Source organism: Quercus lobata, chromosome 11, assembly GCF_001633185.2.
Source record: "Quercus lobata isolate SW786 chromosome 11, ValleyOak3.0 Primary Assembly, whole genome shotgun sequence".
NCBI classification, from domain to species: Eukaryota; Viridiplantae; Streptophyta; class Magnoliopsida; order Fagales; family Fagaceae; genus Quercus; species Quercus lobata.
In genome coordinates, this window is record NC_044914.1 from 22,310,188 (window position 1) to 22,325,759 (window position 15,572).

Sequence of the window (15,572 nt, forward strand, 5' to 3'; positions counted from 1 at the left end):
GAAAGAAGAGGAGGTGATAACAGAGAAATACAGCAAATTACAAATCTCCTCATCTACTTCCACTAAACACAAAAAAAGAAAAGTGGGTTCCGGAATGTTTTTCACGTGGCGCGCGGGAAACAACTGGTCAATACTCAATAACTACGACTTAATATGTTTTTATTGCGCTGAAAAGTATGTCAAAATTAACAGCCTAGTGTTTCCTAACTGATTGCACCATAAAATGTACTTGCAACTACCTTTACTTTTGTTTGGTTTTTCTAATGTTGCCATACTCCATGCCAAATTTGATTGTGTATACAATTATTTTTATATTTGATTTTATCGAGTCGTATTGTACATGAGATTAGAGGGTCAAGTGTGGAAAAGGGGAATTTTGGTCAAGCAAATATGGGCATATCAAATGAATATTTTAGGCGAAAGTACAACTTTTAAAAATCAATTAAATAGAGTTTTCCGAGAGACTTGCAAGTAATTTGGTCAAGCGAAAATCATATCATGAGAGAAAGTTGTTACTTTCCTTCCCTGCAACTCCTATCTAATTATCTATCTTATATTCTCACAATACCCACGAAATTATACACTAAGAGTTCTTAGATTGAAGAATGAGAGAGCTATACATTTTCCTTAAGAGGAAAACCGATTTTGGTCTCTACCTTCATCCTTTCTAAATGACATATCCTTAGAAGGGAGACCTAATTAAGCCTTACATTAGAGATATCTTCAGTGATCTTTATTGACTCTTGGTGTTGGGAAAAATTGGAGCAATTCCAAAATCTTCAAGAGACCTTGAAATGGCTAAGGAGAATTAGTCTTGCGATTGGTGACTAAGCTTGCAATCTGATGGTTGAATGACAAAAATGCCTATGTGCAAGTTGCACATGGGCTTTTACGTTGCTCTCTTCTTTTCTTTTCATTTTTTTTTTTTTTTTCACTTCCAATTATAACAAGTGAAAACTTTTTGTTCTCATTTTTTTTTCTTTTGCTTTTCACTGGACGTTGCAGGTTGCCTCTTTTTTCTTTTTTTTTTCTTTTTTTCTTTTTTTGGCCTTGGGCATTACAATGTTTGTTTTGTTTTTCTTCTTCTTTATTATTATTATTATTATTATTTTGGTTTAGATGTGATTTTTTTTTTTAATAAATTTATTGGGTGATTGTATTTTTCTTGGTTGTTTGTCTTTTTTTGTTTTAGTTGGCCATCATTTTTAACAAGGGTATACGAGTAAATTTATGTAAACTCACTTTTTCCATCTCTCCATTTTTTCACTTCCAACCAAACAAAAATGAGAGAAATTAAAATTTTTTCTTTCTTCCCACTTTTCCATTCCCCTACCATTTTCTATCTTCCTACTTTTCCACCCTTCCAACCCAATGGACCATAAAGTCTAATTATATTTGAAATTTGTTTCACATTTTAATGAGTTCATGTGAGGTGTCAGAACTCACGCAAAACAAATAAACAAGAGCCGCACACACAACTAAAACAAAAGGAACAAGAAGAGAGGTTTAGTCTCAATCAAAACTGATGATGAAGAAGAAAAAGAAGAAGAAAGAGAAGCGGCTGGACAAAACAAAAGGAGGAAGGCTGGGGGAAATGGCCGACGACATGGTAAAACAACCAGTGAGGATGGTGACGTGAGCTTTTTGCTGCTAACTTTTCCCATTTTCTTCAAGTTTTTAGTTTTTAGTATGTTCGGTTTCAATTGAGATATTTGATATTTGGCGGTATGTCCGATATAACCCGATAAGGACTAGTATTTTAAGTGGTATGAATCAAGGGTGTTTTTGTACTGGTTCACCAATATAACCCGATAAGGACTAGTATTTTAAGTGGTATGAATCAAGGGTGTTTTTGTACTGGTTCACCTATCGATACGATAAATTCCAGCCGCACCAGCTGGTATGATATGGAATCGACTCCCTTACTTTGGATACATTGACATTACTTAGCTTGGAGGGTTTTGTAAGCATAATGTATCACAGCTATTCTCACTAGTGGATTGGTAGGTGCCATAGGCCCCATAAAGCTTTTTACTAATTGTGAGTTTTCTCTTTGAAAACACGTCTTCATGGTTGGGTGTGTGTGTTTGTGAGGTTTGATGTTGTTTGTTTTGTAAATCGATGAATTGAATCAAATGGGTAATATTTAATTAGGCTTAATTATATAATTAAACTTAAAATTGGTAATTAGAAATAATTTGTGCACTACAAAAAATTGAACCTATAGTGGCCTTTTTTTTAGTAGCTATAGGCATATCTATATCTACGTTCGGGGAGTCCTATAGTGGCCTTTTTAAATAAATAAAAAAAGGGTCTATAGCAGCATTTTTAAAACGCCACTATAGACACTTTTTATTTTAGTTTTTTTTTTCTTTTTCAGTTGGAATTTTTTTAATAAGAGCTAGAGGAGAAAAAAAGACCTATAGTGCCATTTGACAAACGCCATTATAGGCACTTCATATTTCAGTTTTTTTTTTTTTTTTTTTTTTTTTTTTTTTTTTTTTTTTTTTTTTTTTTAAGGATAGAGGAGAAAAAAGACCTATAGTGGCATTTGACAAACACCACTATAGGCATTTTTTATTTCAATTTTTTTTAAAAAAAAATAAGGGCTAGAGGAGAAAAAATACCCATAGTGGCGTTTGACAAACACCACTATAGGCACTTTTTATTTCATTTTTCTTTTCTTTTTTGGTTGGGGTTTTTTTATAATAAGGGCTAGATGAGAAAAAAAGACCTACAATAGCATTTGACAAACGCCACTATAGATACTTGTCTTACAAGGGCCTATAGTGGCGTTTGTAGCCTAGCACCCAAAAAATAAAAAAATAAAAAATAAAAAATAAAAAATAAAAAATAAAACGTTAAGAAAAATAATCTAGCACATAAAAAAATTTTAAAATAGGGGGCATTTAGTGGCGTTTACCAAACATCATTATAGGTCCAAAAAGTGATAGCTACAACATATTCTACAATATTTCGTAAATAAATAAAAAAAATAAAAAAGAATGTGTTTTAGCGTAAACAAAAACTAAGGAATATGCCCTAGAATATTCTATGGCATATTCCAAAATATTCCATAACTAAAAAAAAAAAAACAAATATGAATGTTCAAAATCACTAGCGTTTATGAAATCTCAAACTCTCTCTCTCTCTTGTGGGGTTTTGATCATTGTTTTTTGAGTTTTGTGTTTGATTTCTCAGAAAATATTGGAAAATATGTGCTGAGTTTTTTGTTTGATTGCATATGGGTGCCGAAAATCTGGGTTGGAGTTTTGTATTTGGTTTCAACTTATAAAAAAATCATGTTCAATGTCTATTTGTTTTGTATATTTTTGGAGCATGTGTTTGTATTTTTGTAAATCGGAGTGATATATTTACAAGGTTAATGTAAGAAAAGAAAAGAAAATAGTTTTTTTTTTTAGTTCTTCACGTTCAAAATATTGATGCTTTCAAATTTTTAAAATTAAATTTTACATGAAGAACTCAAAAAAAAAAAAAAAAAAAAAAAAAAAACTATTTTCTTCTCTTACATTAACCTTGTAAATATATCACTCAGATTTACAAAAATACAAACACATCCTCCAAAAATTTACAAAACAAATAGACATTGAACATGATTTTTTTATAAGTTGAAACCAAATACAAAACTCCAACCCAGATTTTCGGCACTTATATGCAATCAAACAAAAAACTCAACACATATTTTCCAATATTTTCTGAGAAATCAAACACAAAACTCAAAAAACAATGAACAAAACCCCACGAGAGAGAGAGAGTGTTACTTTCTCAAGCACTTTTTCTTTTTCTTAAATAATGACTTCAATGTTATTTTGGTATTCATTTTTTAGTATTGGGGATCATTGCACTCTTGGCTATTTAAGTAATTGATGAAAATATATACCTTACTGGAAAATGCATAAACACCAAATCTAGATGATAGAAACTTTTGACATTTAAATTAAAATTATATTGTATCAAAAAAATAAACATTATAAAATATTTTATGCATTTTTCCAAGGTTTATTGTCTAAATATTGATTAAATTAGGTGTACGTTATATTACAATAATGTTATTGGACAAATTGAATGTGAATGATTTGAAAATTGTTGTTTGTAATAATTTTAGCTAGTCTTTCTATAAGTGTAATCTTTATTCTACAACCCACAGTACTGCTCCAAGCTTGCTATTAGGCTCAAAAGCAAGTTATGTTGTAATAAGCATAAAGCCCCAAATGTCATCTTCAACGCTTGTAAGATTAATTGCATTGTTGTAGACTCTTATGTTTAGTTGAATGAAGTTTCAGGTTTAATTCTCAAAAAATAAAAAAAAAATAAAAAAAAATAAAAAAAAAATTTCAGGTTTAAAGAAAATAAAGATTTGAAAATTTTTATTGAAAAAGCAACCCTATGGCAGGCAAGCCATGTGCTGCACTATAATCATGGGCTAAAAAGAAAAGTATTCAATGGCTTTTAACAGTGTCTTGTATAAAATTGATAGGCAAAAAAAAACTTTGATTTCTGTCCACACCTTTTGACAGATCTTTTTATTCAATAAAGTTTTTTTTTTTTTTTTTTTTTTTTTTTTTGGGATGAACAGAAAACTTTATTGAGAAAAAAGGGTAAAGACAACTACAAGGCCTTGCAGACTCCTCCAAAATAATGGAAGAGACACAATGGGCAATTACCAAGAACAAAAAGGCCAAAATAATTACAAGCTGGGGACCATTTTCCTAAAGAGTGAGTTGCTGCATCACAAATCCTACGCGCCTAATTCACAAAAACTTTATAAAAAACAATTAAAAGTGATGGGTAAGAAATTGTGCAACATTTGGGCCTGACGGATTTGAAGTCATGGGCCGACATTAAGTAGGGGCCCAAGGCTTAGCCTCGCTTAAGATGCTTGATACGCACGTTTGAAATCCAAGGAAATCCCAGAAAATCAGGATGTCCGCACAAAGGCAATTCTAGAAGATCCGCCTTAATGGAGAGACTCACTCTACAAGGAAATATTTGTCCATCACGTTTAGGATTTCAGGAAGAAGAGTCCTATAAGGAAAAGACTTCCAGTCCAAGGAGAAAAAGCGACTTTCTTCTACTATAAAAGCTTGAATACCCTCACAAATCGAGGTACGCAAAAAAACACCCTCTCTAGCACTCTAGAGTTGAGAACAATTCTAACTTGATCGTCGGAGGGTATTTGGTCGACACCACACCGGTGCCCACGGCGAGATCACTTTCTTTTTCTTTGCAGGTTGCTAGTTGCAGCGAGCGTGGACTGTGCAGCTCACTGGTGATTTCACGGCTTCATCAGTTGGTGCCGTCTGTGGGAAAATGCGAGAAAGATTATCGCCTCCCAGACATAAGAGTTGCATGGTACTCACTCGTTCAATGGCCACCACCAGCAACGCCTAAGGAGACGAACCGCCAAGATCTACTGCACTGGAAAGGCAGGTCCAGACCCTCATGACGGCGGTCGAACGACTCATAAAGCAGAATCATGATTTGGAGGAACAGCTACGTCAAAGGGATGCAGGACCTAACCCTCAGGAATGAAACCAGGAAGGTGACAGTGCCGAACGAAGGGAGCAGGAGAATCCAGAGGACAGCAACATCCCAAGCCGACAGGAACGGCAAAACGAGAGCCTTTCGTCTCTCACGGATCCTGCCCCCCCACCTATCATCGCGGAGATGCAGCCAATGAAGGAGCAGATGGAGGTCATGATGAACGCCTTAAAGGGGCGGGTATCCTCCGACCTCGACGATTTAGTGAACAGGACCGACTCACCATTCACTGCGTCCGTCAACTCATCCCCCCTGCCACCGAAGTTCCGAATGCCTCAGATCGAAAGTTACGACGGGGTTAAGGACCCCCTCGATCATCTAGAGACCTTCAAGACCTTGATGCACCTTCAGGGGGTACCTGACGAGATCATGTGTAGGGCGTTCCCGACCACACTGAAGGGACCTGCGAGGGTTTGGTTCAGTAGACTGACACCGAACTCCATCAATACTTTCAAGGAGTTGAGCGCCCAGTTCACCTCCCACTTCATAGGCGGACATCGGTACAAGAGGTCCACCGCGTGCTTAATGAGCATCAAGCAGCGAGAAGACGAGACATTGCGAGCCTACATAACCCGTTTCAACAAAGAAGCCCTTTCGATCGACGAAGCGGACGATAAGATACTCGTAGCCACGTTTACAAGCGGGCTACGGAAGGGGAAGTTCTTGTTTTCCTTGTACAAGAACGACCCGAAGACCATGGCGGATGTACTCTACAGGGCTACCAAGTATATGAATGCAGAAGACGCACTGCTGGCCCGCGAAGAGAAACCTAAGAAGAGGGAGAGGCAGGAGGATATGCGACAAGATAGGGGGCGAAAGGTCGCTAGAACCGGGGATCAGCGTGATGAAAGGCGCTTCAGACCCCCCACAGGAAGATTCACCAATTTCACCCCATTAACCGCCCCAATCGACCAAGTACTGATGCAAATCAAAGATGAAGGAGCATTGACATTCCCAGGGAAGTTGAAAGGAGATCCCAACAAAAGACCGAGGGACAAGTATTGTCGCTTTCACCGGGACCACGGGCATGACACTGCCAACTGCTATGACCTGAAGCAGCAGATTGAGGCACTGATCAGACAGGGAAAGTTACAAAAGTTCGTCAGCAGGGAAAAGACCGACAAACAGGAAGAACAGACCCCACGACGGGAGAACGAGCGCCCCAGACCACCAATAGGGGACATTCGAATGATAATAGAGGGCACAGTTGCAGCCAGGTCTTCCAAAAAAGCCCGCAAAACCTACCTTAGGACGGCCCATAACGTCCAACTCACAGGATCCGTACCGAAGATGCCACGAATAGGTAACCCCATCATACACTTTTCAGAGGATGATGCTCGAAGACTTCACCATCCTCATGACGATGCGCTGGTGGTCAGCCTACAGATTAGGGATTATAATATGCATCGGGTACTCGTCGACAACGGCAGCTCAGCGGACATCCTGTACTATCCAGCATTCCATCAGAAGAGAATTGACAGGGAACAATTGTCTCCAACGAACGCCCCACTCGTAGGATTTGGGGGCGCAAAGATATTCCTTTTGGGCGCAATAACTCTAACAGTAACAGCAGGTGACTATCCTCAGCAAATCACCAGGGAAGTAACATTTCTCGTAGTCAACTGCTCATCCGCCTACAACGCCATCCTCGGTCGACCAACTCTCAATTCCTGGAAGGCGGTAACTTCAACGTACCACCTAATGATTAAATTCCCGACGGAGTACGGGGTAGGAGAGCTGCGGGGAAATCAAGTCGCTGCCTGAGAGTGCTATATTGCCATGATAGAAATGGAGGATCAACAGCAGACGATGTGTATCAGGAAGCAGAAAGTAACGGCAGAACCAGTTGAAGAGCTAGAAGAAGTAAGACTGGACGACGCACGGCCTGAACGGACGACCAAAATCGGCACGCTAGCCAGTTGGCCGGTGCGACAGACGATCACGACTTTCCTAAGAAGTAACCAAGACGTCTTCGCTTGGAACCATGAAGACATGCCAGGTATTGACCCATCAATCATGGTCCACAGGCTGAATGTGTCACCCTCTTTTCCTCCAGTCCGGCAAAAGAAACGAGCCTTCGCCCAGGAGCGGGATAAGGCCATAGCCGAGGAAGTTCAGAAGTTACTAGGGGCAGGCTTCATCAGAGAAGTATACTATCCCGACTGGCTGGCGAACGTCGTTATGGTGAAGAAGGCCAACGGGAATTGGCGGATGTGTGTAGACTTCACAGACCTCAACAAAGCTTGCCCCAAAGACAGCTACCCGCTCCCACGGATAGATACCCTGGTAGATTCAACTGCAACACATCAGCTCCTAAGCTTTATGGACGCTTTCTTGGGCTACAACCAAATCCAGATGGATGTATCTGATCAAGAAAAGACCTCCTTCGTCATAAGCCAGGGATTATTCTGCTACAAGGTAATGCCCTTCGGACTCAAGAATGCTGGAGCAACGTACCAGAGGCTAATGAACAAGATGTTTGCACATCAGATAGGCAGGAATGTTCAGGTTTACGTTGACGACATGTTAGTCAAAAGCCTGTGCGAAAAAGATCATCTAGACGACCTCCGAGAAACGTTCGACACACTTCGATCATTCAACATGAACCTAAATCCGAGCAAGTGTGCGTTCGGGGTCATGGCGGAAAAGTTCCTGGGTTTTATGGTCTCCCAGAGAGGAATAGAAGTCAACCCGGAGAAGGTACGGGCCATAATGGAGTTGGAACCCCCGAGGACGGTCAAAGAAGTCCAGAGTCTAAATGGAAAGATTGCGGCCCTAAACAGATTCGTCTCAAGGGCGACGGATAGGTGCTTACCATTCTTCCGAACCCTAAGAAAGTCATTTGAGTGGACGGATGAATGCCAAGCGGCCTTCAACGACTTAAAGGCGTATCTCTCATCTCCACCATTGCTCAGTCCTTCCATGCAAGGTGAAGAACTCTACCTTTACTTAGCAGTCTCGCATGCCGCAGTGAGCGCAGCTTTAGTAAGGGAGGAGGATGGGATACAAAAACCTGTCTACTTTACCAACCGTGCACTCCGTGGAGCAGAGGAGAGGTACCCCCAAATGGAGAAGTTGGCCTTCGCACTAGTAATAGCTGCGCGGAGACTTAAGTCGTACTTCCAGGCACACACAATCATTGTCTTAACAAACAAGTCACTAAGGAAAGCTATGAACAGCCCGAAAGCAGCAGGAAGAATGGCATTGTGGGCAATAGAGCTAAGTGAGTTCGACATTCAATACCGCCTGCAGACGGCCATGAAAGGACAGGCAGTAGCTGACTTCATCGCCGAATTTACACTCGGGGAGGACCAATTGGCAGAAGTAAAGGAACAATGGAAAATCTACACAGAAGGATCCTCAAACAGGCGAGCCGGAGGAGCTGGAGTCGTAATACAAACTCCGCAGGGGGACACGATACGATGCATGATCCGCCTGGATTTTCCAATAACCAACAACGAGGCAGAGTATGAGGCCTTGGTAGCGGGACTAGACCTCGCAAAGGCCGCGGGAGCGGAGAACGTAATTGTCCATTGCGATTCACAAGTAGTAACAAGTCAGATCAATGGCGACTACGAGTGCAAGAACGATAGAATGAAGAAATATTTAGAAGAAGTGAAGTACCGGATCAACAACACTGAAGTCGAATTCGTTCAAATCCCGAGGGAAGAGAACGGATGGGCTAACCAACTAGCAAAATCTGCATCAGCCGAGCTCGTAGTGGTCCCCGAACAGGTATTGTCGTTCGTACAAACATCCTCGTTAATCGATAACGAAACAAACATGCAGGTTGAGGACTCTGAGTGTAGCTGGACTACGCCACTGATCACCTACCTAAAGGCCGGGGTGTTACCGGAAGAGAAAGGTGCCGCGAGAAAATTGAAGGTCCAAGCGTCACGGTTCGTGCTGATAAAGGACATCTTATATAAAAGAGGTTTTTCTCAACCATACCTGAGGTGTTTGTGCAAAGAAGAGGCGAATTATGTAATGAGAGAGGTGCACGAGGGTATCTGCCGAAACCACTCAGGGGCGCAATCACTGGTACATAAACTGATCCAAACAGGGTACTACTGGCCTACAATGATGAAGGATGCACAAGCCTATGTCCAATCTTGTGACAAATGCCAGAGGTTCAGCAATTTCATTAGACAGCCGTCAGAAGATCTGACACCTATGACGGCACCCTGGCCGTTTGCGCAATAGGGACTTGACATTATGGGCCCCTTTCCAACAGCAGTCAGGCAGCTAAAATTCCTGGTCGTCGGCATAGACTACTTCACCAAGTGGGTCGAGGCGGAAGCTTTAGCCACCATCACGGAGAAAAATATCCGAAGCTTTGTATGGAGAAACATCGTATGCAGGTACGGGATACCCAGAGTACTGGTCTCTGACAACGGTAAACAGTTCGACAATAGTGCTTTCAGAGACTTCTGCACAGAGCTAGGGATCAGGAATCATTACTCGTCACCCGCACACCCACAGGCGAACGGGCAGGTTGAGGTCACGAACTGATCCCTACTCAAGATAATCAAGACCCGTCTACCTAGTGTCCTATGGGCATACCGGACCATATGGCCAGACGAACTACCTAGTGTCCTATGGGCATACCGGACCACAGCAAGAACACCCACTGAAGAAACACCGTTCCGACTTGCGTATGGGACAGAAGCTGTCATTCCTGCAGAAATAGGGCTCACAAGCTACCGGGTGGAGAGCTACGACGAAGATGTAAACAAAGAAGCTATGCGCCTCCAGCTTGATCTACTGGACGAAGTCAGAACGACGGCCGAGCAAAGGCTAGCACGCTATCAGAATCTCATGGCGAGACATTACAACAACAAAGTAAGGCATAGGGACTTCAGGGTCAGGGGCCTAGTGCTACAGAAAGTAATTGGTGCCACCAAAGACTCCTTACAAGGAAAACTCGGCCCCAACTGGGAAGGACCCTACAGGATCACGTCATGGCAAAGGAAGGGCACCTACCACCTCGAGACATTGGATGGACAAAAGCTACAGCACCCATGGAACTTGGAGCATCTTCGGAAATACTACCCGTAGAAAGAAGAAGAATATAAGAAAGACCTTCAATTTCCCCTATTTATTTTTCTGTTAACTTTTACTACGTTTTCTCCAACTTTTGATACAATCTTTTTGTGCCTTTTTAAGCCCAAGGGGGCAGCACTTGGTTTTTTTATTTATTTATTTAAGTATTCACAGAAAACTTAATTTTTCGCATGGATATGGATATGCTACAAGGAACATGTCCGCAAAGTGGACGAATCACCGAAACAGTGAAAATTTTTACAGGTCCATAAAATGGACGGACCTTTTAAAGGTGATATAACCGCCACAAAGTGGACGGATCACCACGACGATAAAAGAACTGTCCGCGAAGCGGATGGATCACCGAAACAGTGAAAATTCTTTCAAGTCCATAAAATGGACGGTGCATTTAAAGGTGATATAACTGCCACAAAGTGGACGGATCACCACAGCGATAAAAGAACTGTCCGCAAAGCGGACGGATCACTGAAACAGTGAAAATTCTTACAAGTCCATAAAATGGATGGTGCATTTAAAGGTGATATAACCACCACAAAGAGGACGGATCACCACGACGATGAAAGAACTGTCCGCGAAGCGGACGGATCACCGAAACAGTGAAAATTCTTACAAGTCCATAAAATGGACGGTGCATTTAAAGGTGATATAACCACCACAAAGAGGACGGATCACGACGACGATGAAAGAACTGTCCGCGAAGTGGACGAATCACCGAAACGGTGAAAATTTTTTACAAGTCCATAAAATGGACGGTGCTTTTAAAGGTGATATAACCACCACAAAGTGGACGGATCACCACGACGATAAAAGAACTGCCCAAAAAGTGGACGGACCACCGAAACGGTTAAAATTTTTTACAAGTCCATAAAATGGACGGTCATGTTAAAGGTAAAAACCACCACAAAGTGGACGGATAGTATATCCATGAGTCCACCTAATAGACGGAGCCAATTAGAAGTGAGATAACTACCACAAAGTGGACGGATCCCCATGATAAATAGAAGCTTTCAACAAAGTGGACGGATCAAAAAACCAATGCAACCATTCGCGAGTTCATAGATTGGACGGACCCTCTAAAAGGTAAGTTTGTCCAAATTAACAATTCCCATAAAGAAAGATGGAGAGAAAAATCCTTACGGATGTAAATGCTCAATCAACAACAAAAATATGCATAAACATATTTTCAAAAAAAACATTGTTCACTATGAAGGCTGATATAAAGCAGAAATAAAAGTTTAAAGTGCACATTGACGGATAAGTCTACCGTAAAATTGCTCAAAACATACAAGAAGGAACAAACCGTCCTCAAAATACAAAAAATTACAAGAAATCAATCAACATTCTTAGGGTCGGCATCCGGAACGTCCTTCGGCATGGTTGATTCTCCGTCACCCTGAGCTGTTTCATCTCCAAAGAGGTCCTGCGTATTTTCGGAAGCGACGGGAATAGCAGAAGTCTGGCCTTGGTTGTCAACTTTGATCATTGACACATCCAGCTCGGGATAGACCTTATTGATCTAACGAAGCGAGTCGTCAAAGCCTTGCAGAAAAGAGTCCGCCAGCTCGCTCAACAAGGAGTCTAAGTCGCGGTACTCCTGGACGGCTACTTCTTTAGCATGACGGATCTCTTCCTTCAGTTCTTGGATCTCCTTCTCCTTCTTCTCCAAGGCCGTCGACGCCTCGTCCGTCTTCTTTCCTTGCTTGCTCAGAGAGCTCCAACTTCTTCTCCATATTGGACTTCCATTTATGGAGTTGACCAAGCTCTTCCTCCGCCTGTTCCGCCTTTGCACGCACCCGGTCCAAAGTATTCTCACGATTGAGACATCGATCCATTAATCCCTTCATCATGACCAAGGACTACAAACGAAAAGAGAGCCTGTCACGTAATGTATTAAATAAAAAGGAAAAACAAACATAATTGACGGGCATAACTTACTTGAGCAACAGCAAAGAGGCCCGTCTCTCCTATAGCCTCCGTCGAGTGATTTCCTAGGTCCTCATAATCTTCCGCCGTGATAATAGACGACAGCTTCTCCAATGCAAACTTGGAGTCGTCACGGAGGAGTGGAGGAGGTCTCTCTTGCTTGGTGTCCGGGGCCTTCATAAAACCCTTCCCTGTCCCATGCTTAGTTGGGGTGATGGTCTTGGCATCCTCAGCCATCAAGCCAACAACTGGTTCAAGAGAGATCTTGGGTTGTTTAAACGGACGGTCAGATTTTGATGTCGGCTTCCTCTTCGAGGCTGGAGCCGACCCCTTTGGTACCACCTCACCAGATTCCTTCTTCTTGACGGCTTGAGATTTAATCAAAGCTCTCCTTTTTGCGTCCTCCATCTCTGCAAATTATGACGGATGAAATTAAACTAAATACAGTTGAAATAAATTGGCGAAGTAAAATTGATGGGCTTACGTCTATGAACTCGCTCGTCGTATCTAATGGCCTCTTGAGTGGGCTCAGGACCGTCACAGTACCAATGTATGGTCTTCGGGTTCACCAACTTAGCCTAGGTCCTTTCCTCCGGCTTAGTTTTTCTGCAAATCTTTTCAAGGAAACTGAATTCCTCAAGGCTAACTTGTGGGCGCCGTCTACCTGCAGAGAAAGACGATCAAAATATATATATATAAATGGACGGGTATGAAAGGTATTACGAAAATAGGACGAGTGCATACACAATTGATTTATCACTCCCCAGGTTGTGTCAACATGCATGTACTCCGTCTCCCCTGGACGGTTCATCCATCTGTCACCCTCCAGGAATAAGTAACGACTCTTCCAGTCTCTATTTGAGTCTGGGGTCTCAAAGATCACCTTCAACAAGGGGCTTCAACTAGCAAAACTATACATCCCCCTTGATCTATCAATCTCGTCAAGACGGTAACAGTGAAGAAACTCACGGACCGTCAATCTCCTTTCTCCATCCGACATTGCACCATAAAGAATCTCCATTGCTATGAAGACCCTCCAGGCGTTCAGAGATATCTGCGTGACGGACAATCCCAGATAGTGCAAGAGTTCCCTATGAAGTGTACTGAGCGGGAACCAAAGTCCTGCCTTCAACACCTGCTCGTATACTCCAACACCTTCTACTCCTTCATAGTAACACTTTTCCGACACATAGGGTAGACGGATGGGAATGTTGTCCGGAATTTGGAAGTTGGTTCTAAAAGTGCTGAAGTGTCTCTCCTTGATGACGGATGTGAACCTATGCACCGTCCACTCTGGTAACATGATGAACTGCCTTAGTCCATCAGCACCTACAACGGACTCCAGTGCTTGATTCCCGTCGTCATCAGAATCCTCTACTTCAACCATCTCCATATCCTCATTTTTTGAGGATGAAGAGGAGGCAGACGGACTCCTATCTTCGCCGGGATTCTCTTGGTCTTTATGACCGGACGGGTATACGTCCTCGTATTCCGTCCCGTCACGAACCACCGACTGGTTACTTGACGCACTAGACATTTCCTACAATTGACGATAAAACCTAAGACTGACGGGTTTGAAAGTATTGACGGGGTGTAGTAAGTCTAAACGCAAGGACGGAAATGTAACTTGAACTATAATGATAAAATAAATACTCACCACACTTGGAAAAGGATAGTTGACGGTTGGTGTGATCTACGGATACAGGTCCCCGACGGAGTGCTTTGGCAAGAATGACGACTTCGCTCTGACAAACGATTTCTGGCTGAAAATAGGAGAAATGGGGGAGTGGTGCGCTCTATATATGGGAGATGCACGGAAGACGAAGCGACGCCTCGATCCAATACAACAACCATTCCGAGTGTGACACGTGGCATACCCCATAAATGTTGACAACCTGTCAACATGCATTAGCAGATCATACCCTTTGTGGAACCGTCAACTTTATGAATCTTCAGCCGACGGGTTGATCCATCTGGAAACGTCAGTTTCTCAACCGTCATCATTATGAACCTTTAATCGTCATCCCCCAAATTTGTCTAACCGTCACCCTAATGCTCCGTCCATTAAAAACAATGACGGACCATAGGGTGAAGGGGGCAACTGATGGGTAAGAAATTGTGCAACATTTGGGCCTGATGGATTCGAAATCATGGGCCGACATTAAGTAGGGGCCCAAGGCTTAGCCTCGCTTAAGATGCTTGATACGCACGTTTGAAATCCAAGGGAATCCCAAAAAATCAGGATGTCCGCATAAAGGCAATTCTAGAAGATCCGCCTTAATGGAGAGACTCACTCTACAAGGAAATATTTGTCCATCACGTTTAGGATTTCAGGAAGAAGAGTCCTATAAGGAAAAGACTTCCAGTCCAAGGAGAAAAAGCGACTTTCTTCTACTATAAAAGCTTGAATACCCTCACAAATCGAGGTACGCAAAAAAACACCCTCTCTAGCACTCTAGAGTTGAGAACAATTCTAACTTGATCGTTGGAGGGTATTTGGTCGACACCACACCGGTGCCCACGGCGAGATCACTTTCTTTTTCTTTGCAGGTTGCTAGTTGCAGCGAGCGTGGACTATGTGGCTCACTGGTGATTTCATGGCCTCATCAAAAAGATTCCTCAAATCAGAGCACAGAGACCTGTTCCTCGAAGAGGGAGAGGGGTCTCGACCAAATCATTGAAAAGCTGTACATAAAATTTGGAGTCTTGCACTCATTAACCATGACAGTAGCTAAGGAAAGGACCCATTTAATGACCCCTGCGTTGGCCTGGAGAATGAGGGTAGTGTTCACTTTCATATTACAAATGAATACCAACTCTTCTTTCCAGTCTCTTGCCACCGCAACTATAGCAGAGAAGCGGGCCCCCACAGCAGTATCAACGTTAATTTTAAATGACAAACTTAGGAGAGGGATCCAAGTCTGAGTAGAGGAAGAAACTTCTTGTCTTTGCACATTATAATTTTATTCGTCCCAATTTGAAATTTATGAATTTCTTTAATTTGGATTATCCGTTTGTCAATC

At 42.1% G+C, this 15,572-nt stretch overlaps 1 protein-coding gene across 1 annotated transcript; it reads left to right on the forward strand.

The window, feature by feature from the left end:
* Positions 1 to 5,688: 5,688 nt before the first annotated feature.
* On the forward strand, positions 5,689 to 7,326 carry LOC115966587. The gene has a single exon (XM_031085794.1). It carries the CDS (start codon positions 5,689 to 5,691, stop codon positions 7,324 to 7,326), a length of 1,638 nt encoding a protein of 545 aa, XP_030941654.1.
* The last annotated feature ends 8,246 nt before the right edge of the window (positions 7,327 to 15,572 follow it).

Excerpts from the sequence above, each read along its gene's own strand:
- LOC115966587 (XM_031085794.1), top strand. The coding sequence starts at position 5,689 with ATGCAGCCAATGAAGGAGCAGATGGAGGTCATGATGAACGCCTTAAAG.